The following is a 27,594-nucleotide window of genomic DNA, read 5'->3' on the forward strand; positions in this document are numbered from 1 at the left end:
CATTATACGGGGCACACTGCGGCTTTCTGAAACCCGTCACTGACTTTCACACCCAGAGTTTCCACCGCTGAACTGCGAGTTTTCTGTGTTTTATTAAACTCTTCAGTGAAAAGCTGAGAGGAAGAAACATGGAACAAGTTTGGGGCTGTTATGAAATGTATTTTCGATCTGTCAGGATCAGTAAACGTACTGCATTCTCCAGCATGGGAAAGGGCTGAGCTGGAACAGATGTTTTGCTTCCTTCGTTATAAATGTTTGGGCACTGCATTTGTAAGTCGTTTTCTGAAATGACACGGACAGATGAAGGATTGTATCTGTAGTATGCGTTTATCTGTAGTATACGGACAGATGAAGGAGTTTATCTGTAGGAGTCAGACGGAGCAATTTTGGGTACCTGGAGTCGGTGGTTTCATACATTGAGGAGTCTGAGTGGGACTCCACAGACCTGGTAGTATGGTGTATGTGTAATCTGTGTCATGCAGGCCTTCATTTCTACTGGCGACTAGGGTTGACTGGAACAGGAAAATTCCAATTTCGATTGGAATTCGGTGTTCTGTCGGGAAATTCCGATTTTCATTTTCTATCGAAGTCAAGGGCGCAGATTTCCGCGGTTGATAGCAAAACTCTCATACATGCTATGGTCGTTTGTGAAAAGACCATGCCCTTTTTGAGAAAATCGATTTTAAAGTTTCCTAGGGAAAAATGTTTTTTAAACAGTAAAATGACACTTTGCTGTGGCCCACTGGACTGCATTCCGAGCTCTGAGTTCTGTGTACACATTGTATACATTTCATGAAAACAGACAGCGTGGGGTCCCCCCTCCCAAGCCTTTTTAACCCCTTGTCACCCATGCAGGCTGCGGAGCATCGACCGCATAGGGCTCCGCACCCTGAGCTATACCCCAGCCCGCATGGTGCGTGCAAGTTGGTCCAAGTGTCCTTTAACCACTTAAAGGGTCACTTAAGGGTAGAAAAAAATGAGTTTTGCTCACCTGGGGCTTCCACCTGCCCCCCTGCAGCTGTCCAGTGCCCATGCAGTCTCGCTCGGATCCTCCTGGCCGCACCGGCAGCTACTTCCGTTTGCGGCAACAGGCCTGGGAACGCGAGCGATTCTTTGTGTTCCTGGCTGCAATAGCAGTATAGAGGGTGCTATTGCGGCCAGGAATGCGAAGAATCACTCGAGTTCCCAGTCCTGACGGTGCTTGTCGCCCAAAAACGGAAGTGGCTGCCGGCGGGGCCAGGAGGATCCGGGTGAGACTGCGTGGGCACCGGACAGCTGCAGGGGGCTGGTGGAAGCCCCAGGTGAGTAAAACTCTTCTTCTTTTTTTTTTTTTTTTAATTCTCCTACCCTTAAGTGTCCCTTCTGCCACGCTTGTCTACGTCCCTGTATATAAACAACTGTAAACACATGTAAACACTTGGTTCTGTTTTCTATTTTTAGAAAACTGAGTTAGTATAGCAGCATCTTGGGGCCAAAAAGTAGAATTACATCCAAATACACCATTATACACTTACGGTACCATAGAAATACATTTTCATTATTTTTTAAATCCTTTCACCCCTACCCCAAAATAAAATATTATCGTCATACATTGTACTAGGGACACAATTTAAACAATTTGTAATAACCTGGGACAAAAGGGCAAATAAAACGTGTCTCTTTTATCCACAATAGCACATTTTATTTTTAAACTAAAATGGCTGAAAGCTGAGAAATGAGTTTAAAAAAAAAAGTTTTCTTCTTCCCTGTAAAATGCATATAAAATAATATAATTCTTAGCATAAAGTACTGCCTAAAGAAAGCCTAGTTTGTCTCGCAAAAAATATATAGATAATTTCAGTGTGATAAGTAGCAATAAAGTTATTACCAAATGAATGGGAAGAGCTTTGGACTCTTGCCTTGAACTCCTTACTGAATAGAAAACTCTGGCCTATGGGCCACATCTGGTCCTCAGAGCCATCAGATTTGGCTCTCAAGTGGTTTTCCCACTTTGCATTATGTTTGGTCCACTCTAGACCACCAGGGAAGCTATATTGGGGGTGAAGCCTTAGATCACCAGGGAAGCCATATTGGGAAAGGAGAACTGTATAGGGGATGATGGGGGCCACTAGACACCAAGGAACTGTATGGGGGGGGGGGGGGCTGCACATTAGGGAACTGAATAAGAGAGGAAGGTGGCCACTAGACATTGAGATGGGCCCACGACTTGGTCCAAATTTTCAATTTCGGCCCACTTTTAATTTGAGCTTGACACCCTTGCCCTGCCTTAAGCATCAGAGACTGCTGTTACCAAATATTGGACTTACCGATGTCTTGCTGCACGGAAGCACCACTGTCACCATTCTAGCTGCTCACCTGTCGTTAAAGCTCATCCACTCTGCCATTGCTATGACAGTAGTGCTCTGTGAGCCAGCCTGGAGGTGATTTCATTGGCTCCTGACCCTGTGATTAACCAATGAGATTGGCTCACAGTGATCGCAGGTTCAGGAGCCAGTGAAATCGGCTCCTCCCTCTCTAACGGAGCTCTGCTGTCATACTGGCAGCAGGACAAGCTTTAGCGACAGGAAAGCTGCGCTAGACTAGAGCCAATCAGAAAGGGCAGGAAGTGAATTTGATTGGACCAATTCTCAGCTGTATAAGATTTGCATGCAAGCCTCAGTTATTATCGTGTCATTGGCCATCTTTACTGATGATGTCAGAGGTACCCGGAGCTCCAGGGATGATTTGGAGAGACATTCGCACTGTGTGCTATTTGGCACCTCAGTTTGGTAGATTCCGAGAAGCACAGGAAGAAGCCTCTGGGTTGTGTGAACTCTTCCAGGGAAGCAGAGCCCAGCAGGACCCACGGAGAGAGCAGGGACTGTTTTGTGTTACTGCACGGAAACAACGTTTGATTTTGGCAGCTGGGGGTGCGTGTTCTGTATGTACATTATTAGGGAATACAGCTGCACCACAATCCTAGCTCAAGAGCAGCCATTCATCATCCTAATGTGTTGTGTAACAATGTGTTGTGTATCACTGCACCCAAAGAAAGGAGAGAGAATTCATTCCCCTTGGAGCCATACTGCCAAGTGTATAAGTGACACAACCCAGACTGCGGCCTCCTATACCTTCTGCCTCCATTATATGACCAATCATCACAAAATATAAAGTGGTATGATACTCAGCATTTAGGAGTATAGAGACTCTGCCTCCAATGCTGGATACACACAATACGTTTTCTCCGCTCGATCATTTTTCCACTTGATTCTTTTATCTTGCACTCGTTTTTCTTAACTTTTTTTCCATACACTTCTATGAGAAGTTAGAATGGCCCAGTCAAAGTCCAGATCTAAATCCAATTGAGAATCTGTGGCAAGATCTGAAAACTGCTATTATTCACAAACGCTGTCCATCTAATCTGACTGAGTTGGAGTTGTTTTACAAAGAAGAATGGGCAAGGATTTCAGTCTCTAGATGTGCAAAGCTGGTAGAGACATACCCTAAAAGACTGGCAGCTGTAATTGCAGCAAAAGGTGGTCCTTCAAAGTATTGACTCAGGGGCTGAAAAGTTACGCACACCCCACTTTGCAGTTTTTTTCTGTTTTTTAATGTTTGGAATCATGTATGATTTTCGTTCACATTGGTCTTTCACATGGATTTCCAATAAAATTGATTCATGTTTGTGGCAGTTTTATGACAAAATGTGGAAAACTTCAAGGGGGCCGAAAACTTTAGCAAACCACTGTAGATTTTAATATATAAATACAGTAGCTATGCAATAAATTGCAATGGCAGCTTTTAAAGCAGATAAACTGTACTTTGGGAACCTGTAATTTGTAAATAGACAATATCACTTGTGCAAAAAGCAAATATGGTAACTGTATGGGTAATACAAGTAGGAAAACACATTTTATTGAAGATTATATCAGAGTTTTATCCCATCAGTAAAGGAAATTACTCCTTACATTATCTGTTGTATAATAGGAGCTTCATGTGCCATTTATCATTATTGATTTATAAAGCACCAACATATGCTGCCATACAAAGTAAGAAACAAAATAATCCAGACATTGGTGTACAACAGTAGAAAAAACACAGAGTTGACAATAACCATGACAAAGGTAACATGATGAATAAAATATATAACAAATTGCAAGACACAAAAGAGTGAGAGCTCATTCTGATAGGAAGTTGCATCGTGTGTAGATCTCCAAACTGCTCCCGATCGATAATGCAATCTATTTCCCATTGATAACAACCAAAAAATCGATCAATTCCAAGACATGGGGGGGGGGGGGGGGGGAGCCCTGCCCTGCCCTGCCCTGCCCTGCCCTGCCCTGCCCTGCCCTTGCAAGCATGCAGTCTAAAGGAATGACTGGGGGGGGGGGGCGGTGGCAAGAGGTGGGGTAGTAAACAATAATCATACCTAGAGGCAGTGTGTTTTTAGTTTATATGGTAAGGAGTACAGTTTGGCCAGAGGTCAAAGGGGAATGGCCTAAAGCAGTGATAGGCAAACTTGGCTCTCCAGCTGTTAAGGAACCACAACTACCACAATGCATTGCAAGAGGCTGACAGCCACAGTCATGATTCATAAAGGCAAAGGCATTGTGGGACTTGTAGCTCCTTAACAGCTGGAGTGCCAAGTTTGCCCATCATTGGCCTAAGGTAGAGTGAATGCTTGTCGGAAACGGTGAGATTTGAAGGAGTGTCTAAAGATTTCAAAGGTATACTTATAGTTTCATTGGGCGCCTATGAGTGAGATGTCTGTTAGTAATGGCTGTTGGCTAATGTGCTCCTTAAAGGACCACTATCGCGAAAAAGTAGGCAGTTAAAATCTGACAGAACTGACGGGTTTTGGGCCAGTCCATCTCCTTATGGGGGATTCTCAGGGTTTTCTTTGTTTTGAACAGCAGTTTAACTGCCAAAATAGTAAGATACCAGACAGCCTCCCTATTCACTTGCACACTATTATGTCAGTTAGACTTTGCAACTGATGTTCAGGAAATGCTGTTAAAAACAGAAGAAAAGAAAACTCTGAGAATCCCCCATGAGGAGATGGACTGGCCCAAAACCTGTCGGTTCTGTCAGATTTGAACTGCCTACTTTTTGGCGTTAGTGGTCCATTAACAATAATTATGTAATTATTCCTCCAGTCTCGGTGGATATTTTTCTGTACTCCACAGCGGCAGAGCTGCTTTGATTTCAGAGTATAACCAGGTAGCAGATGTGTCTGTAAATCCGGAAGAGCTTTATATTATGCAGATTAAGCTCTTGTCCTAAACCAGATTTCACAATCATTTGTTCTACTTTATTATCTTTGGCATTTAAGGAGATTTCTGTAGAATTCTTATATTTGTGCTGTATAACTCAGGCCTGCAGTCGCAATCACATTTGTTCCTGTACCCATTTTTATTATTATTATTTAGTATTTATATAGAGTTGACATCTTCCGCAGCGCTGTACAGAGTATATATTCTTATCACTAACTGTCCCTCAGAGGGGCTCACAATCTAATCCCTACAATAGTCTTATGTCTATGTACAGTATGTATCGTGTAGTGTTTGTATCGTAGTCTAGGGCCAATTTAGGGGAAAATTATGATATAATGAATTGGTTGTGTAGTAGGGATAATTACTAGAATATTAGAAGCAAAGAAAATAGTCTCACATTTTTATTTTCAATTATATAGTGTTTTTTTTTATAACATTACATTATTCCCCTGTGTTATATTTCAGCTATCAGGCAGGATGAATTTAATGCTTGTAGACAATCGTATCCGATCGTGTACAACTACCGGTATTTAGGATTAGGCATTACGTGGGGGGGAGTGTTAAGGTTAGGCACCAACATCGGAGGGTTATGGGTTAGGTTTACTGTATTATATAGTAAAATATTGGTCATTTTAATTACCGATATTGTACTATTTGCGGCTTCCCCCAGTGCCCTGCTGATGCGGCGGCACCCCCACAATACGTATTCGCACAATGGAGCCCTCATTTTGTATATTTAGCGGACAGGAGCCGCGGCGTTGTTACCAGTGTTATTTTTCAGGCTAATAAACAGACAAGCACTTGACAATCTGGAGTCCTGCAAGTGGAAACTCTTGTCTCATCGACTAATAACCTTCCTCTGAATGTATGGCCATATGTCTCAGCCCGAGAAGCCATCAGAGCAGCCTGTGAAATCCAGCAGCAGACCTATAAAACACAATTTCCTACTCGTGCTGTTAAAGTGGAAAAATGTATATATTTCTCACTGAGCCGTATTTCACGCGCAGGCTGACATTTTATGTGTGTGACTCTGCAGTGCTGGAAATCCCATTAACCACTTTTCTGAGACCTGCTCAGTCACCAGAGATAGAGACTTAAAGTGAACCTGTGGTGATTGGAATATGGCCACCACCTGTAGCGAGTTCTTGTCCATCATGTAGGCACTCATTTGCTTATTGATCAACACAGACAGACAATTGTTTGAGCGTCAACAATTACACAAATAAAATGATATATAAACCGAATATCCTCCTCTCTTTAAGGTGACAGAAAGTGACAACTTTCAAGAGAAAACATCAGCAGATGAATCCAAAAGTATCTGCCGAAGTCCAACATCCGGGAACAGCCTCCTGAAGTATAGAAGCCGCTCACAAGGTACCCAGTGTGATGATGGGACTCCCTTCCCTCTCATCTCTTCCTTCCTCCTCTCTTCCCAGCTTCCCCCTTCCCAGCTTCCCCCTCCTCCCTTCCTTTCTCCTCACTCCTCCCTTTTTCCTTCCTTCCCTCTCTTCCTTTCTTCCTTTTTCAGTGTCTCTTCCTCCCCTTTCCCACCTTTCTCCCCCATCTCTTTTTCCCTCTTCTCTTCCTCTCTTCCCTCTCTTCTCTTCCTCCTCTTCTCTTCCTCCCTTCCCTCTCTTCTCTTCCTCCTCTTCTCTTCCTCCCTTCCCTCTCTTCTCTTCCTCCTCTTCTCTTCCTCCCTTCCCTCTCTTCTCTTCCCCCCTTCCCTCTCTTCTCTTCCCCCTCTTCTTTTCCTCCCTCCCCCCTCTTCTTTTCCTCCCTTCCCCCTTTTCTCTTCCTGATACTCTCTTCCTACCCTTTTGCCACTACTCTCCCTCCCCTCTCCTCACTTCCACCCCTTTCTCCCCTCTTCACTTCATCCCATTTCTTTCCTCTCTTCCTCCCCTCTCTTTCTTCCTTTTTTCCTCCCTTCTCCCTCCTCTCTCCCTTCCTTTTTCAGTGTCTTCCTCTCCTTTCCCACTGCCCCCCCATCTCTTCCTCCCTTCCCTCTCTTCTCTTCCTCCTCTTCTCTTCCTCCATTCCCCCTCTTCTCGTCCAGCCATCTCCTTCCTCCCTCTCCTCTCTGCCTCCCCCTCCTGTCTTCCTCCCTTCCCCCTCTTCTTTTCCTCCCTTCCCCCTTTTATTTTCCTGATCCTCTCTTCCTACCCTTTTCCCTCTATTCTCCCTTTCCTCTCCTCACTTCCACCCTTTCTCCCCTCCTCTCTTCATCCCTTTTCTTTCCTCTCTTCCTCCCCTCTCTTTCTCTTTTTTCTCTTCTGTCATGGTCCCTTTACCCCCCCCCCCCTTTCTATATTCCCTCCTCTCTTCCTCCCCCTTACCTCCTCTCATCTCCCTGTTCCCTCCTCTCTTTCTTACCTATCCCTCCTCTCTCTCCTTTTGCCTCCTCTCTTCCTCCCCCTTACCACCTCTCGTCTTCCCATATCCCTCCTGTCTTTCTTACCGTTCCCTCTTCTTTTTCTCCTTTTCCTCCTCTCTTCTTCCCCTTTCCCTCCTCTCTTCCTCCCCCTTACCACCTCTCGTCTTCCCATATCCCTCCTGTCTTTCTTACCTTTCCCTCTTCTTTTCCTCCTCTCCTCTTTCCCTCCTTTTCTGCCCCTTACCACCTCTAATCCTTACTTTTCCATTCCTTCATCCTCCCCTGTCCCTCCTTTCGTCCTTCTCTTTCCATCCACTCAATTCACCCTCAAACTGATCAAATAAAGTCAAATTCAGGTGTACGGGACCCCTTAATTACAGTAGAAGACCAAAGTGGTGCTCTTATCAGTCCAGCCAACAATCTAGGGGCGTGTCCCTGACCTTTGCCTTTATGTTCAGTGCAGCAAAGGAATTTGAGGTCAGGGAGCTGGTTTTGGCGGGGTGGCCTAGAACCATCTGGGCCATAGCACAGCCTGGACAGATTACACATTTATTGGAAGTTTCACACATCACCTATATTTCATTCCACTTATTTTTAGCGGGTTGCCTGCAGGTTACTTGTTAAGAAGATGGAAATGGAAAAAGATTCATTTCAAGGCGTTAGTCATGTCATGGAGATATTTTATAGTTCACGAATCAAAGAATGAAAGCCGAACACCTTCCCCCAACAAGCGCGTAAAACTGGAAAACGTCTCCTAATGTCAGCGAAAAGGAAGACTTTTGTTTCCAAATAAAACCTTCACCCTTATTTAGAGAGTCCCATATTTCCTACAGGCATAAAAGCCTTCCCACCAGGTATATTACACAAGCCGGTGATTACATTGTCATGTTACACCAGGAAAAATGTCTCCTTCCTTAACTAGGAGATGGTCTGCAGCCCTGTAAAATGATGAAATAGAGCTTCGAATGTCTTAGCATAAATGGATGGCATACATGCGGCCAGTGAGCAGATTCTATACAACTGAGAGGCACTGCTGGCTGATTAGTGATGAGTTTATTAGAGACCATAAACCAGGAGCTGCCAAATGATCAGTCTCCCTCTGTCCTTCAGCTAAGGCTTAGATTAAAGAGAACCATCCCTACTTTCTTCACTTTTTTCTCTGGTTTCTAATAGCTATAGGAGCTGCCATGGGTCCCCCCCCCCTCCCCTTCTAGCTGCCCGTTATTTATCCATAGCGGATGTGTGGAGTTGGCATCTGTGACCTCTAAAGTCTTTAAAGCACAGTAAAAAGCCTCAGCTAAACTTTTAAATGTAAAAAGAAGAGGTAACATTAAATATTTTCTAAGTAATGAGCCACATTTTTTGCCTTGCTTTTTAGTATGCTATTGAGATGCCCTGGGTGCTAAAAAAAAAAAAAAAAAAAAAAATAGAGCTTGGTTCACTTTAAGATGTGCATTGCTGTATACATTAGTATGGTGGGTCCTGTAGATTAGTAGGTGTCACACTAAAGTAATAGTTTTAGCTGAACTGCGTTTAGTCTGTCTAAATTTGATCTCTCAGCTGTGTTGAATTTGATCTCTCAGCTGTGTAATCTCTAATTTAATCTCTCTGCTGTGTCAGCTGAGGAATCTCCTCTGCCATGGTGGAGCAGCTAATTGGTAAACACAGGATGTTAACAATGTGCTTGCTTCCATGAAAGCAGGAAGTGGACACTGCAGATTTATTGCAGGATATGTATCAGCTGCAACAAAGAAATGTTTTCCACTATATTCTATGGAAAACACATACGCGATTCTGCCTAGTGTGTTCCTACCCGTAAATGGGTTCTTTGGGGGGGTGGTTTAAAATAAAAGCAGACACTTACCTGGGGCTTCTACCGGCCCCCTGCAGCTGTAATATCCCACGCCGTCCTCCAACTGTCCGCCGTTCCCTGCCGCCGGCCCCTATCAGATTTACTCAGATTTAATCATTTTCTGCCCCACTAGAAGTGGATTTGTACTTCCAATCAGTTCTGGGGCTTTGATTGTTTGAAAATGCGATTAGGCAGGTTGGAAAAATTTGCTTGGGTTTATTCTAAACATTTTTGTACCGCGTTGATTGGTACAAAAGTTCATAGAGTCTTCATTATAGTGCCTACCATTACCGTTTCCTTTTCTATTTTTTATGTGCTGTGCTGGATTTACATATAGGTTACTCTATATAAAAATTATATTAAATATCACATATAGGGTAATGATTTAGAATGCTTAAAGCTCACAAATCTGAACCGCTCTGTCCTATCTCCATTTTTTTAGGAAATGTATTTAAGTTTAAAGAAGAGTGGTGGGGAATCTGGACTCTCTTTATAAAATTATTATGGGGTTGAGGGGAGGGAGATATTGTTGCTAGTGTACTCATCGGAAAAAAGGGTCCCTTACTTCCTGTCTCTGTGACCTTCATGGAGTTTTATAACTTTCTGCTGAAAACTAGAAGTCTCAGGGGCAGCAATAAAATGTAGTCCTGGATTTTAACTCCGCCTTTCTCTACAACAAATATTTCATTTGTTAATGTTTCTGTCACTCTCATGCCTAGTACACACGATGCAATTTTCTGTCAGATCGACAGATTTTTATTATTAATTTCTAAAGGGCTAACATATTCTGTGGCTCTGTAAGAAACAAAGATAGGGCACATAATAATGCAGACAAAATGTATAACAAATTCCAAGACGCAAAAGGGTTTGTTCTGATAGGAAGTTGTATTGTGTGTAGAGGTCCAAACTGCTGCTGATTGATAATCCAATTGATTTCCTATTGATATCCACCCAAATTTGATTATGTTATTGATCGGATCAGTAGGAAATGTATTGGGTCGATCTGACGGGAAAATGCATTGTGTGTACTAGGCTTTGGAGAGATGTCTGGACAGGAAGGGGTTGACCTTCTCAGACATGAAGGAGGGGGGGGGGGGGGGGGGAGGGGGGCAAAAGAGCAATTCACCACTATATCCACCACTACAGTATATCTACGTCCTCTGTGACTTCATCTAAGCCACGAGTCAGTAGATATGCGTCTTGTAGCAGAAGCAATGCTGTGCAGGATTGGGCATTGCTCCTGTGCACATTTCTGGCACTATCTGATGCAGCACTAATTGGTGAATGGGAATATATGTTTCCTGAGCTGAGATTGATTTTTACCATTAAAAATACTTTTATTTTCTCATTTCATAGTGAAAAATACATTCTGTAGCATTATTTCAGAATCCAATATCTTCACCATAAATTGTGACCAGAACATAATCTAAGTGTTGTGATAAGTGGTAAGAATAGCCAAACATTTGTGTTTTTTATCTACAGTAACATTTTTTATTTTTAAACTGGAATTGGTAAAACTGAGAAATGTGTGTTTTCTATTTTTTTTTGTTTTACCATTAAAATTCATAGAAAACAAAATTGTTTGAGGGAAAGTATGGCATACAATGAAAGCCTAGTTTGTTTTGAAAAAAAAACAATATATATTTCATTTCTGCGTCATAAGTAGGGATAAAGTTATTGCTGATTAAATAAGGACATAGCTAAACTGTCAAAACTGCTCTTGTCCATAAGTGGGAAACAAGGTCTGGATGTGCAGTGGTTAAAATACCAAACTAATATAAATGCTTTAGTCCCTTGGAAATGAAGAAGCAGCTTAGTGTTCTGTACACACAGTAAGGCATCCAGTGTAACAAGTTAGAACTCTTTACTGAAGGAAAACGTGCAGAGATGCATCATACACCTCTATCAGGAAATGCAGCTTACTTAGAATAGAGAGAATACAGCGAATACAGGAAATAACCATACCATTCAGATCAACACCACCTTTTACATACAGTGACATCTTGTGGTTATTTTACTATACTGCAGTTTAAGGTAATAGTGTTGTTAAATCTCTAAAAGGAAATGGTTACTGGAAGTAAGTGGTACACTTCCTATGCGATATTCTGCTCCTCCCTGGGACTCTAACATTTAAAGCATGTATGCTTGGTATTCTGGAAGATATCTCTTGTGGCAGGCAAGTAAGACTGCTGATAAGAATCCTTTTGTGTTATGGTAGGAAAAAATTGTATTATTAAATGGAAACTCAAGTTAGTACCCAAGTGGGGGTATGGGAACATTTTGGTGCACTTAGCTCTTCCTTTATATAAACTGACCTATCAGATTTAGAATCATTCTAACAAGTTTGGGAAGGTGTGGTGGGTATATGGGTAGAAAATTCAGATATGGTTATCCCTAATCTCAAAGAAAGCTGGGCTATTTCAAATCACAACCATGTTTTAACCACTACCAACCAGAGCATGTGAAAATAAGTTACTTCACTCTACAAAATCCTAGATAACACTATTTATTCATCTCTGAGTTGATAAAAAGGCTACAGAGTTAAAAAGGAATGACGGCAACGCCCCTTTCTCCCAGGCAATTCATTAGCAGGACTAGAGAGTAAAGGCCCATACACACGTCAGATTTCCGCGAACGACGGGTCGTTTGAACGTTCCGTCGTTCGCCCGCTAAATCGGGCGTGTGTACAGACTGTCGTTCGCTTGATAAGAGTGAGCTTGAGCGATCCACCCGTCCAAAATCTGTCAGTTCTGTCAGATTTTTACTACCTACTGTAAGTGACAGCAACATAGGAGAAAAGTAATTAATGGCTCATTTTACTCCGGAAAAAACATACCGGTACTTCTTATTTATATATGTTTACAAGTGTTTTAAAGAGACACTGAAGCGAAAAAATAAATTATGATATAATAAATTGGTTGTGTAGTACAGCTAAGAAATAAAACATTAGCAGCAGAGACATAAGTCTAATATTTGTATCCAATACAGGAAGAGTTAAGAAACTCCAGTTGTTATATAGGCAAATATCCATTGAGCTCTATGATTTTTAAAGTCCCAGAGAGCTCTGACTTCTGATGGTTTTTATCTCAACTGTATTGTTTTTATTCTTTTGCAGAGAACAGTTCAGGACAGGTCAAAAGTTCGCTGCCTGTTCTGTAAAAACATTTAGAATGCTGAGTAATGTGTAAACTGCAAGTATTAGAGAATGATGCATTGTTATAAAAAAAAGCTGTAAAATTGAAAATAAAAATGAGTATTTTTTTTGCTACCAATGTTCTAGAAATTATCTGTACTACACAATTCATTATATCATTTTTTTTTTCGCTTCAGTGTCTCTTATTTTTTTTGCGATAGTGGTCCTTTAAGAATGATTGTTTAGCTTCTAGCAGCAGACCTGTAATGAATGTTACTTTTGAAGCTTCATTGAGTCAAGAATGTGATTTTACAAAATATCACCCCGTAATAGTGATAATAATAATAATGAGCTGTGCTTTGCAGGAAGCAGCCGTCTGGAATCGGTGGGTGAAGACGATGAGTTGGCCGTGGTTAATGGAGACGCGTATATGGACAGAGGAGACAAAATACTGCGCGGGGGCCGGAAACATTCGCTGCCGCAACAGCTGGACTCCACCGGATCCCGACAGGTTGGGCACCAGCATTCTGGCTCTACGCTCACGTAGCTGCCTACAGTTATTTCACAATGCGGTACTGAATAGGGATGGCCAATGGGGTGCTAATTGTATTCAAATGTATGCAGCTTGGACATGAACCAATTAAATCCATCAGCTGCAGCACTTGATTGGTCCAGTTCCAATCTGCACACGCCTGCTTAAAGCTGACATACATTTGGAGTCCCTAATGCTGAATGAGTCTGGATTCACAGCTGTATCCGTGGCGTAGCAATAGCCATAGCAGCGATAGCATCTGCGGTGGGGCCCTGGAGCAAAGGTGGTACTTGATGGATTTACTATGAATTTTCTTGTGTTCCTCCTCCCTCACTTTAGCTCAGTGTCCATAGATTATAAGCAGTGTAGATTTATTGAGAATGTAAGCTGCTTAAAGAACTCCTATCCATAGGGTAGGGGCAGGCCGCTTTGCTCAAGAGTGCCTATATCTAGATCCCCCATTAAAGGTTTGCTATGGGGCCCCATAATCTCTAGCTACGCCACTGAGCTGGATTGTCTTTAACTACTTTCGCCTCCCGGACGTACTAGCTACATCCAGGAGGCCATGTGCGCATCCGCGCGCTCCCGCCCCGCGGTTCGTTAGCCAGGCAATCAGTGAATCGGGCTATGGAGCCCGATCACTGATTCCTCTCCCCCACAGATATAGCAACAGCTTTTCTCGGAAGCTTCACTTTTTCTGGCTCTAGCGTCCCCATGCTTCCTTCTAAGCGTACATCTTACGCTTAGAGTGACGTCATGTAAACAAACTCATGGCTGCCATCTTGTGGCCAAAAAGTAAAACTACAACTAAATGTAAAATAAAATAAAAATCAACACATTTACAGAAAAAAATTCCTGTTTACATCCCACCCTCCCAAAAATACCCAAATAAAATGTTTAATATAAAAAATAAAAAAAATTACAATAAAATAATAATTAAAAAAAAACCATGTAAATATTTACCTAAGGGTCTAAACTTTAAATATCAATGTGAAGATGAAATTTTTCTATTTTTTTTTATTTTAAACCTGTAAATAGTGATGGATGCAAAACGGAAAAAATGCATCTTTATTTCCAAATAAAATATTGTCGCCATACATTGTGATAGGGACATAATTTAAATGGTGTAATAACCGGGACAAATGGGCAAATACAATACATGAGTTTTAATTATGGAGGCATGTATTATTTTAAAACTATAATAGCTGAAAACTGAGAAATAATGAATTTTTTCCATTTTTTTCTTATTCTTCCTGTTAAAATGCATTTACAGTAAAGTGGATCTTAGCAAAATGTACCACCCAAAGAAAGCCTAATTGGTGGTGGAAAAAAACAAGATATAGATCAGTTCATTGTGATAAGTAGTGATAAAGTTACAGGCTAATGAATGAGAGGTGAACATTGCTTGGATGCATAAAGTGAAAATAACTGAAGGCTGAAGTGGTTAAAGAGAGTCTGAAGCGAGAATAGATCTCGCTTCAGACCTCATATATAGCAGGGGCACGTGTGCCCCTGCTAAAACGCTGCTATCCCGCAGCTTAACAGGGGTCCCTGTCCCCCCAAATCCCCTCCGTAATGCGGGGGAGCGCTTCCGCATTGGGGCAGGGCTAACCGCCGCAGCCCTGCCCCACGCGCGTCTGTCAGCGCGTATCTCCGCTTCTCCCCCGCCCCTCTCAGTCTTCCTTCACTGAGAGGGGCGGGGGAGAGGCGGCGATTCGCGTCTGATAGATGCGCTGAGAGGCAGGGCTGCAGCCGTTAGCCCTGCCTCTAGGAAGCATATTCTACGACCAACCTTTGCGACCAACTTTTGCGGGGGGTGGGTTGGGGGGTCAGGGACCCTCGTTTAGCCGCGGGATAGCGGCGTTTTAGCAGGGGCACACGTGCCCCTGCTATATATGAGAGCTGAAGCGAGATTTAGTCTCGCTTCAGTGTCTCTTTAAAGAGGCCCTGTAGTGACATATAGTGGAATGCAGTAAATTATATAGGATACTCTCTTTAATGGTAGTGTTCCTGGCATCTGCACCAGAAACACTTCCTATATATATATATATATATATATATATATATATATATATATATATATATATATATATATATATATTATATGTATTTATATATATATAATATATGTATGTATATGTATGTAACCCTGCCCTCCCAGCAGTGACGTAACTAATGGGGAGCAGACCCTGCAACTACAGGGGGGCCCAGAGCTCTAAAGGGGGCCTCAACTATTACTTCACTCCCTCCAATACAGGGGGTTATCCTTCACATCGGGTGTTTTGTGGTTACACTTGTTATGGATGTGAAGATCCTGATGGCCACACTTGTTTTTTGACCCTTGTGAAATGGGCCCCCAGGCTGGAAGGGTCACCAGTGGGAGGCATGGGAAGGGGTGTGAACATTTTGGGGGCGGGGTCATTAATTTGTAGTTATGGCCCTGTGATTGGCTCACAGTAAACAGTCAGGAGCCAATGAAAATACTAGTTTCACCTAAACAACTTTAATTGTTATGCCTTCATATTCTCTCCATGACTGGCACCGGACCACATACAACTGGAATAATGTTGTGTTGGAAATAGTTTGGATTGTCCTACTGTTAATGCTATTTAGTTGTTACATGCACTCTGCATGCAGAGTGTTATATTTGCTTGTTTTTGTTAATATACGTTTAGCCTGTTTTTGTTGTTGCAATAATAAGACCTCTCTACCCTTCCCTTTCAATGTTGTGTCACTATCACAAATTAACGTCATCTCATTTCTTTGTTTTTGCTTTTTGGTTGTTGTCTGCATCCAACCTTCTCATCCTGTCTGTGTAAGTCACCGATTTTGTCACATGATTTTTGGTTCTTTTATAAAACATGACAGATGCTAAACCAGGCATGGGCAAACTTGGCCCTCCAGCTGTTAAGCAACTACAAGTCCCACGATGCATTGCAGGAGTCTGACAGCCACAGTTATGACTCATAAAGGCAAATGCATTGTGGGACTTGTAGTTCTGTAACAGCTGGAGGGCCGAGTTTGCCCATGCCTGTGCTAAACACGCCTCTCATATGCTTACTGGGCAAGTGTATCACTGGAAAGTGAATAGATAACTCATAATTCTTCTATTTAGCATTATGTCTTATCTATAGATACGCCTTTTGTTACATCACCTTCATCATTTATATTTTGTACACTGTAGCAGCTCTTACAACTGTTCCTATTGATAGCATGTTGTGGGACTTGACATGTTTGTCATGACTGAGCATTTGCAGGATTAGATTTACTGACCTTCCATATAATGTTGCATTCCTACAACAGAAGTTAATTGCGATAATTCAGCTTTAAAGGATCACTGTAAGAAGATGAAAATGGAGGCTGCCATATTTATTTGCTTTTAAACAATACCAGTTGCCTGGCAGCCCTGCTGATCTACTTGTCTGCAGTAGTGTCTGAATAACACCAGAAACAAGCATGCAGCTAATCCTGTCAGAAACATTAGATATTGCTGCATGCTTGTTCAGGGTCTAAGGCTAAATGTATTAGAAGCAGAGGACCAGCAGGATAGCCAGGCAACTGGTATTTGTTAAAAGGAAAAAATATGGCAGCCTCCATATACCTCACACTTCAGTTGTCCTTTACAGCTGAATTATTGCAAATACCTTCTGTTTTAAGAAGGTAAAGCTATATTTTTTTAGTAGGAGGGCTTTTTTGGTCTCTTTTAGCCGCTTCTACTTTCCAAGTGGTTCTGGGTCACTGTGAGCTCTCTGGGTATCCTGACCTTCCATGAAACTTGAAGCGAGAGGAGTACAAAGGCTGCTCATGCTTCATCTGCATTCCTCTGCCCGATGTCTGCCCTCCCCCTCCTCCACTCCCCTTAAAGGACACCTGAAGTGAAAGAGATATGGAGGCTGACATATCCATTTCTTTTTAAATGATACAAATTGTCTGGCTGTCCCGCTGACCCTCTGTCTCTAATACTTTTAGCCTAGGGTCTTTACGGTCTATGGGTAAAAGTGTCAAAGGCAGAGGATCAGCAGCAATGTGCATTGTTTAAAAGTAAATAAAAATGTCAGCCTCCATATGTCTCGCTCACCTCAGGTTCCCTTTAGGCCTCTTTCACAGTGGGACGTTGCGTTAGATGCGACGTTAAGGTCGCATAACGTGCCCCTAATGCAACGCATTGAAAGACTAACTTGGACGTTATAGTACATTCTTTAGCCCTGCGTTTGGTGCGCCGTTTTTGTCGCACAGTGATGGAACGAAAACGGCGCATGCGTTACATAAAAAAAAAAAACATTACTGAGCATGTGCAACACAACTAACGCAGCAGATTTATTGCTAAACGCACAGCATGCAGCACTTTCTAAATATTGCTACATGTTGCACGCAACGTGTGCACTGTGAATGTCGCACAGAGTTAGTATTGCTGTGCGTTAGTCTGCATTAAAACATTTTCTAACGTGCGACTTTAACGTCGCACTGGGAAATATGCCTTAACCTCCCTGGCGTTATGATTATTTCCAGATTTAGGGTCTAAAAGCCATGCAATTTTTTTCACAAGCTTTTAGGCCTCATTCACACCTAAAATCAAAAATCACGCCTAAAATTTAAAAACAAAAACTCCCCCCTCCCCCTAATTGATAACCTTTGCAATGCTGAGTTAGCACCGCTTTGTGCTGGTTATCGCACGCAAAGTCCCGCGCGCAATTCCACGCGCAGGGCCCACATGGTTTAATGGGCGCATCGCGCTGTGCGCGCGGGAATTTTGCACGAGTTTCTACTTATCACGCCTAAACTGACTTTAGGCGTGATAAAGGGCTTTTCACTGGCGTGCAAACAGTTTGCACCGCTTTGTGAATCAGGCCCAATGCATTTATTCTAAAAAACGCAAACACAATCGCCGCATAAAGCGTTTTTGTGAGCGTTTATCACGCTTCCTGTACCTTCCCTTATAATAAAAACGCCCCAAAAATGGTACAGGCACCGCCTTGCGGGTGCTACGTGCTGATATGAACCTTCTCATAGAGATTCATTGCATCTGCGTTTTGCGGGCGATTTTGAAAATCACTTGCGCTGGAAGAAAAGGGCAAAAATGCCCTTAGTGTGAACGAGCCTTCAGACCTTAAAAGCAAGAAAAAAAAAGTACTACATAGAGGTCTGCAGCAGCCCTTGCATATAACTCACTCGGAGTTACCGCTCTGAGCTGCGGATTTCCGTCCCGAGCCTGAGTCGGGATTACCGCTAAGGAGGTTAAAGGAAGTCACCCTTTAAGTAAAAGCTCCACCCAGAAATGGCTTTAATTGATTGGCGGTACAGAAATCGGTTGGAGGCAGCAGCTCTTGCTGTACAAGAGGCAAATCTAAATGGTATTTTGGAACATAACTCATTGTTTATTTCTGAGACCTAATTAAATACCATTTTTACTGTGCATCACGTACTTAAATATAATAGTCCCCCATTAGAGGCACCGCAGTGCCATATAGTAGAATGCAGTAAATGATTGAAGACTCCCAATTTTATGGTCATTTTCTTGGCTTCAGCATCAGAAAGGCTTCCTATATCTATATACTGCTGTGCATTGGTATACAGCCTCTCCCTCCCACTGAGGCCTATACTAAGCTGTGTATTATTCTCCCACCAGAGCAGTATCATCCATCAGGCAATCTAGGCAGGTGCCTGGGGCCTAGAGCGTGTCATGGGGTCCACCTTCTTTGTCCTCTCTTAACCTCAGCTTACCAAAAGAGAATTCTGGGAGACCAGTTATGTTTATCTACCGGCTTTAGAACTTTCAGGAAGGCTGGATCCACACTAGAAGCGCTTTGTGAGCGCTTGTGATTGCTGAGGGCTTTTTCCCATTCACTTTCATTAAAATCACATAAACTACATAAAATAAATATTTGACGTGATTTTTACCATGATTCAAAGTGAATGGGGAAAAAAAGTGGTCAGCAATCACAAGCGCTCACAAAAGCGCTTATAGTGTGGATCCAGCCTGAATGAACATTCCGCAGAGATTACTTGCCAGTACTAAAGATGTTGCCGCCTGTGATTCATTTCTGGGTGAGGAAAGTTTTTACAATAGGTAAACGCTGACTAAATAATTTATAACAGGGGCGTAACAATAGACCCTGCAAGGGATGCAGCTGCAGGGGGGCCCAGAAGCCAAAGGGGGCCCCGTCCTGAGAGACTGACAACTAAGGGCAAGGGGAGAAAAAACTTTCTGCACTCTGCACAATTGTTCTAATGACTGCATCTGCTCAGTCACTGATATGGAATCATACAAGGTTTTGCAGACAAAGATTTGTAGACAGACCCTATTCAGTGTACAGCAGGGTATTGTGTACAGTGCTGTTCTACCCCTCCTCCAAGTTATGTGTCCTGTAGTGATGCTTGAGGAGTTTTTGCATGGAGAGAAACAGCTTTCTGCTCTCTGCACAGTTCTAATGACTGCATCTGCCACTGATAATGAAACATACAAAGTTTTGTAGACAAGAGGGGTGGGGGGGGGGTGGAGATAGGGGGCCCCATTCATTTCTAGTTACACCCCTGATTTATAAATTATTATTGTGAAACAATAATCCATTTTATTCATTATGTTGTTTTGGTTACAGTCCCTCTTTAATGTTCTCTGTACAGGAATATGCCATTGTGAAGAAGACGGCCAGATCTCTGAGCACCGTGCAGGTGGAATCACCATGGAGGCTCGCTCAGCCTTCCATCATCTCCAATATAGTCTTGATGAAAGGCCAGGGAAAGGTATGTTCCTTCTACGGCAACGGGATACTCTCTAGAAGTTCACTAATGGAGTTAGGAAGAACTTCAAAGCTGAAATCCAGTCCTCCAGCCCCCGTAATTTATAACTTCCCCTGTGCTCCATATTCTGTAAGTTCTCCTCCGAGTGGAGACTACCCCAAGCCTGCTCTACTCAACCCATAACTCCTGGCTGCTTAATGACCATGACACTTTCACCGAGAACCTTCCAAAACCTCGGCCTTTAAAATTTACACCGGCATTATTTATGACCATAGCGCGACCTCTATTTCTCGAGAAGTTCTTAAAAGCTGTGGTTTTCGGCCCAGGGAGGAAAAGATTAGGGCCGATCGGGCCTGGTAATGTTTTAGGAAGTAAATCTCTGAGAATGAAAATAACGATATATCTGCTTCTGTTATTGTTCGGAACTGAAAATGTGAGGCAGCTGGAAGGAGCTGTGGAATGGTGGATCGGGGAAACACATGGGCCTTGCAGGAGGTTGTATTACTCTACTGATGAGAACAAGGTGGCCAAAACATCTCGTCTCCCTCATACACCTCTCCCATTCTTCATTCCACTGAATGAAACACTTCATGGGGCAACCCTATCATGTGGGATGGATTAGAGGACATCTGCTAGGAGTATAGAGGGGGCATCATTGTCATCTTAAAGTGGACCTGAACTCAGAACTTCCTCTCTGCTCTAAAAGAAAAGCAACAGCATCGTAATCTTTAGGCACCTTTCGCACTGGCACGTTGCATTACCCTGTTTTGCCGAAGCGAACCGGAAGTCATGTAAGTCTATGGCGACACTGCTTTTTTATGTTTTTGGCGTTTGCGTTGTGGCGCCCATGTGCGGAAGTGTATCTTTTCAACAAACTTCTACGCAGTTCGAATTTTGGCCACAGGAAGTGAGTGCTAGAGAGCCTTAGTTCCTGCGTGGCTTGCGGCCAGAAGGGGGATTACCGCGCATTGCCACGGTAATCCCCGAAGGCTATTTTTAGCGATGCGTTCATCACACCTTACTGCTTTATTAACGTCAGCTAGCAGTGTGAAACCGGCCTGTTAGATAAACATTTTTTTGTTACAGCTAATACAAATCCTGCAATAAATCTGTAGTGTGTCTGCTTCCTGCTTTCATGGAAGCAGAGATAGGGATTGATTCACTAAGACAAATAGCATGCCTTATCAAAGTTAACATGCCTTATCAGAGTAGCATAGCGATAGCTACGAACCCGCAGGGGCTCAGGGCAGGACGAGTGGAGCTCTCGTCATTGCCAATTAGCAGGCATAAGATCGCTATGCTACTCTGATAAGGTGTGTTAACTTTGATAAGGTGTGCTAACTTTGATAAGGCATGCTATTTGTCTTAGTGAATCAAGCCCACAGTGTTAACATCCCGTGTTTACAAATTAGCTGCTCTGTTGAGGCAGCCAGCTGACACAGCTCAGAGATCAAATTATGGTGGAGATTAGTCACAGATGAGGGGGAATTACACATGCTAAACTCTCTAAATACATACAGGGTGCATTTCTCTCTGTCTTCCTTCTGTCCTGTGCAAGAGTTCAGGTCCACTTTAAAAGTGGACTCCGAACATTGATATGAAGTTGGCCTTGTCTTCATGAAGGAACTCTTCTTGAAGGCTAGATTTGTCAGTGCTGACAGCTGCCTTGCAAGTAGAGTTTTTCAGCATTTGCATAATTACGTGTAAACAAAATCCAAAAGTTGGTATTTGTAAATTTGACATGCAAACTGGTTGAGAACGACCACCCATAATGCATCATGTTAGGACAGGGGTCTCAAACTTGCGGCCCGCAGGCCATTTGCGGCCTTCGATACAAGGAAGAGTGAGAGGGGCGGGCAGAGGCGGCGATGCGCCGCGATTGTGAAATTCCTTATGCGGCCCAGCCTCATCCTGACTTTGCCTCCTGCGGCCCCCCCAGGTAAATTGAGTTTGAGACCCCTGCGTTAGGATAATGGGTGGAATATACAAATCATTTCCTTCTGCCTGCGTGAGTCAGATGTACATCTGGGACTGTTGGTTTATTGCCAGGCTATAGTACAATCATTTACAGAGCTATCTAATTGAACTTGTTGCAGGCAGCTGTTTCGGGCCTATTTACCGTTATTAGTGCAAGGTGTGGGTTGGTTATGGCCGGGGGAGTAACAGCCCACCCGGGACCCCCCATGCCCCGAAAACAAAATGATCATGGTGCCCCCTCTTCCACTCTTCTCACAGTGGTCAGTCAGGACACCCCCAGCACTCAGCAGAGAAAACTTAGCAAAGCTGTGTAAAAATAATTACCTGCTCCTACTGTGTTGGGTCCTCCTCCTCCCGGTAGCATACCCAGCTCCCGATGCATGTCATGTGATCAGATGCCGGAGGAGGGCAGCATTAAGGGAGTGGCTGCAATGTCAGAGGGAGGGGACACTCTCTCTGTCTCTCTCTTTTTCTCTCTCTCTCTCTCTCTCTCTCTCTCTCTCTCTCTCTCTTTCTCTTTCTCTTTCTCTTTCTCTTTCTTTCTTACTTTCTTTCTCTCTTCCTTTTTTTTTTTTCTTTCTCTCCTTCTCTTTCTTTCTCTCTTTCTTTCTCTTACTTACTTTCTTTCTCTTTATCTCCTCTCTCTCTCTGTCTCTTTCTCTCTCTCTCTCTCTCTCTCTCTCTCACACACACACACATTACATCTGCTGAGCTATAAGGGTTTTAGAGGATCAAATTATGACTGCAAAAGCAATAGGAGACTCTTTTTTTCACAGAGTGATTCTGATTACTTGCCAGCATTTTAAAGCTTGACAAAAGACCTAATCCCTAATCACGGCCCGTGGGCCGCATGTGCACTAATTTCATGTATTAGGGATGTTGACCTTCGCTCAAGCTTGCGCGCATCTCCCACACTGACCCTGCTTCAGCTGCATGCCCATTCTGCTAGCTCCCGTCTACTGCCAGCCTATCTGCACTCTCCAAGATGTTTGATTGGTTCAATTTCAAAGCTTATTTCACTAGTGGATACCCACAAGTCATGCAGTGCTGGTGGGATTTGCAGGTAGGCTTGGTAAGGGCAAGTGATGGCTTTGCATTTAGGCTCCTTTTACACCTGATCCTCTGCGTTTGGCATGTGTTTGCATTAGTACGGGTTAGTGCGTGTTTTTCCCTGAAATGTAACAAAAACCTATTTGATACAATCCCCACACGTTGGCATCCGCAAAAATAAGAGTACTGTGCTGCTTTTTTGCAGATGCCAGTGTGTGGGGATTGTAACAAATAGGTTTTCTATTACATTTGTGGAAAAACCGCGTACTATCGCATACGCATGCCAAACGCAGCGGGTCAGGTGTCAAAGGAGCCTCAGGGTCCTTAGGTGAAGACTATAATCTTCATGTCCTACTTGTCTTCCTTCAGGGACTCGGCTTCAGCATCGTCGGAGGTCAGGATTCTGCCAGAGGTAGAATGGGAATCTTCGTAAAGACCATCTTCTCCAATGGAGCTGCAGCGGCTGATGGGAGGCTGAAAGAAGGTGAGACAATGTCATGCATCAACACCAGGGGGCAGAGGCGGGACTGCAGATCATAAAAGTTTTCCTGGCAGAATACAACTTCTGAGGGAGAGATTAAAGACATTAACTATTGACCTTTTACTAACTCTGAGATACTTATTAGGTTCCCACTGATTAGAGAGCGTAAAACATTCAACCTACTTTGTAAATGTTTAAATATAAAATGAAACCCTGGGATACTTTATAAAATCATTTTTAGAAGTAGGAGGAAAAATATAATTAATTATCTCATCAGTGTATTTTCACCTCGGGTTCACTTTAACCCCCTTGCCGTTCCAATTATTGCGGCAAGGGGGCAGCACAGCACTTTTTTTTTTTAATATGCGGCTACATGATAGCCGCTGAGCAGCGGCATCCCCCCACCCACTCCGATCGCCTCCAGCGATCTGCGCAAGCAGGAAATCCCGTTTAGAACGGGATTTCCTGCATGGCTTCCCCAGTCTCCATGGCGACGATCGCGATGACGTCATGGACGTCAGAGGGAGTCCCGATCCACCCCTCAGCGCTGCCTGGCACTGATTGGCCAGGCTGCGCAAGGGGTCTAGGGGGGGAGGCACGACGGGTAGCGCCGAGCGGCAGCGATCGAGTTATGCACGCAGCTAGCAAAGTGCTGGCTGCGTGCAATAAAAAAAATTGTGAAAATCGGCCCAGCGGGGCCTGAGCAATCCTCCTGCGCAGGTTACCCCGTTACAGCTCGGGATAACCGGCAAGGAGGTTAATACAAGAGTCATAAAGCATTTAGGGTATGTCCAGCTCTGTAGGTTTTAATTTACTGGAGTGACATCTGTTAGGAATGATCTGTGATTGGCTGGCGGGAGTTGTGACACTGAGGGCTGGTGCACACCGAGCGGCTTTTTGGGCGTTTTCAGATCCGCTTGCGGCTGCGGATCTGCTTGGTCAATGTATCTCAATGGGGTGGTGCACACCAGAGCGGCAGGCGTTTTGCAGAAACGAAAAATGCCTGGGTGAGGCATTTTTTGGATTTCGGATGCGTTTCTGCCTCAATGTTAAGTATAGGAAAAACGCAAACCACTCTGAAAAACGCCTGTTCAGAGCGGTTTTGCAGGCGTTTTTGTTACAGAAGCTGTTCAGTAACAGCTTTACTGTAACAAAATATGAAATCTACTATACTGAAATCCGCAGCAGCAATCCGCAAAACGCTAGCAAAACGCCTCATAAAAATAAAAAAAGCGTTTAAAAATCTGCTAGCATTTTGCGGATCTGCTAGCGGGTTTTGGTGTGCACCAGCCCTGAGTGCCGGTTCCCCAGACCTCCCATCTAGCAGTGCTCACTCTTCCTGCACAGTCTAGTCTGACCTACATAATGCCTGCATTTACTCCAGATGAGGATTTCATGTTCAGCTGTCTCTCCAGATCTCATCAGAAAGGCAAATATATCATATTTAGTTATTTGAAGAAAGCCGGTCGGTGCCGATCATGTGACTCTCATCAAGCAGTAGCCCGGCTTAGATCCGTCATTCTCCAATCTGCTCGCTCAGGGATTTTCTGTAGAGTCGCTGCTTAACCCCCTGCTTGCCGGTAACAGCAGTGTCAAGAGGTTTGTTTTCTCCTACGGTGTTGAGAGCTCTAATCCAATGGTAAAGCTGCACAATAAGTTAAAATGAAACGCTGTGGTCGTCACTGCCAGCCCAATTTATCTAGCGCCTTATCGGGATCGCTTTTTTTTACACGCTGTACTAAAAATAGTTCTGTGTTATGGTGGACCTAAACTCTTGCACAGGACAGAAGGATAACACAGAGAAATGCACCCTGTATGTATCCAGAGAGTTTAGCCTGTGTATTTACCCCTCATCTGTGACTAATCACAAGTTGATCTACCAGCTGACTGCCATGGCAGAGAAGCTAATTTGTAAACACAAGATGTTAACAATATGTCAACTTCCATGAAAGCAGAAAGAAAACACACTGCCGATTTATTGCAGGATTTGTATCAACTGTAACAAAGAATTTTTGTATTTAAAAGTTACTATGCTGTTGTATATCTTTTGGAGCGGAGAGGAAGTTTGGAGTTCAGGTCTGCTGTAAATGATGAGTAGCTGAGAAAGCTGCCTACCTTTCAACAAAACAATATATAGAGCACCCAGTCTGCATACTTATTTTGGATCAGCAGTTTACAGTGTTAGGATACAGAAGATCAGCATGACAGCCAGGCAGTTAGCGTTGATTAAAAGGGAACAAATATGGCAGCCTCTATATCCCACAGTCTAAATAGTGTATAACTTCACTCAATGGACCATGTAATAGCCGCAATGGAAGGAAGAACCAGAATCCCACCTGGAGGAGTTGGAAATGTTGCTTATCTTCATATCACAGTGACGCCAAGCATGATGTTTCGGCCATGCACTTGGTGAAGGTCTTGATGGCTGAAACGTCATGCTTGCTGTTACTGTGACATAAAGTAAAGCAAAGTTTGCAACTCATCCAGGTGCAGTCCCGGTTCTTTCTTCCAGTGAGCCTCCATATCCCTTCCATTATAGGGTCACTTTAAAGTGTACCTGTAAAGGGGAAACCAGTGTTCCAAATGGGTACTCGCCTTGGGAGAGGGAAGCCTCTAGGTCCTTCGAAGCCTTTCCCTGTCCTCTTCCATTGGGCCGTTCCAGCAGTGTGCCCTCCACAAAACATTCAACAAGGGCTTATCGAAGGCTTGCAAAATGCACAGTGGCATTGACCCTCTGGGGCATCGGCAGAAATAGCTAATCATGTCCATGCCACTGTGCAAGTGCAAGCCATCAGCACCTGCAGAAAGACAGACATGTTCAGACTTGGCTATTTCCGCTGGAGCCCCAAGCACGTCCGCCCTACTGCGCAGGTGCAGTGTGGCCACGCATTGGGAGTCTGTGGTCTGGAATGGTTTGATGGAAAAGGACGGAGGAAGCCTCTGTAGGATCCGGTGGCTTCACCCTCCTGAGGTAAGTATTTTTTTTTCTTCCCCTACAACTCAAAGTTTTGCTTCAAAGTGAACTGAGCAACATTTTTAGCCCCCAGGGCATCTCAATAGCACATTTAAAAGGCTTGCCAACAATGTGACTAATTCCTAACAAACTCCATTTTGCCGCCTCTTTTTATATTTAAATGTTTATTAGAGGCTTTTATCACCCTATTTCCGTGGCCTGCCATCCGCAGAGAGAGCAGGCAGATAAGGACTGCTGTAATTAGCAGTAGCAATGAACAAACAAAATCTTTCATCAGCGGTGGGTGGGGAGATAGGACACTGTGCTTCAAATAGCTTAGAGAAGTCACACTTGATTATATTCACACCTTCCCCTGGATAAATAAGAGGGGGAGGGGGGTGGCAGCTCCTACAGCTACTGTATTTAAATCCAGGACAGACTGCAGAAAAGAAAGCTTCTTGGATTTTTTTTAAAGAGACACTGAAGCGAAAAAAAAAATATTATGATTTGTATGTGTGGTACAGATAAGAAATAAAGCATTAAGATCAGATACATCAGTCTAATTGTTTCCAGTACAGGAAGAGTTAAGAAACTCCAGTTGTTATCTCTATGCAAAAAAACCATTAAGCTCTACGACTTTCAAAGTCCTGGAGAGGGCTGTCTTCTGACTTTTATTATCTCAACTGTTAGTGAACAATTTTCTTTTTCTCTGCCAGAGGGGAGGTCTTTAGTTCAGACTGCTCTGAAAGAATCATTTTGAATGCTGAGTGTTGTGTAATCTGCACATATTAGAGAATGATGCAATGTAAGAAAAAAACACTATATACCTGAAAATAAAAATGAAAATATTTTCTTTGCTGCTAATCTTCTAGTAATACCAATTCATTATATCATATTTTTATTTTCGCTTCAGTGTCTCTTTAAGTACTTGGCAAAGGTTCATTTTACTCTCGAGGATTTGTCCTTCCAATGATTTCACCTTCACATCTGGGCTGAGGATCAGGGGAATTATAGATCTGCTGCTTGTTCGTATAGGTTTGCTTTGTACATTGTGCCCTGGAGTGATATTGCTGTTTTATTAACAGGAGATGAACTTCTGGAAGTGAACGGCGATTCGCTGCAAGGAATGACCCACCAAGAGGCAATACAGACATTCAAGGTATCAGGAGCCCCAGAGGATTGTGTGGAGATAGCCTGTCACCTGGCGCACAATGGGCCTCGGTGATAACATTCCCACTGTTGTGTCTGCCAG

The 27,594-nt window shown here is 43.4% G+C and overlaps 1 protein-coding gene across 4 annotated transcripts in view; it reads left to right on the forward strand.

Moving 5' to 3' along the window:
- Positions 1 to 27,594, forward strand: part of PDZD2 (PDZ domain containing 2) — a 467,120-nt gene that overhangs the window by 342,031 nt on the left and 97,495 nt on the right. For 3 of the 4 annotated variants that reach the window (XM_068251259.1, XM_068251260.1, XM_068251262.1), the window contains 5 exons: positions 6,515 to 6,626; positions 12,977 to 13,122; positions 19,765 to 19,884; positions 23,278 to 23,392; positions 27,428 to 27,501. In XM_068251259.1, coding sequence (XP_068107360.1) covers positions 6,515 to 6,626; positions 12,977 to 13,122; positions 19,765 to 19,884; positions 23,278 to 23,392; positions 27,428 to 27,501 — 567 coding nt within the window. The remainder of the gene's footprint in view (positions 1 to 6,514; positions 6,627 to 12,976; positions 13,123 to 19,764; positions 19,885 to 23,277; positions 23,393 to 27,427; positions 27,502 to 27,594) is intronic. The other variant, XM_068251261.1, reaches the window with a different exon arrangement.

Source organism: Hyperolius riggenbachi, chromosome 1 (genome assembly GCF_040937935.1).
Source record: "Hyperolius riggenbachi isolate aHypRig1 chromosome 1, aHypRig1.pri, whole genome shotgun sequence".
Taxonomy (NCBI): Eukaryota; Metazoa; Chordata; class Amphibia; order Anura; family Hyperoliidae; genus Hyperolius; species Hyperolius riggenbachi.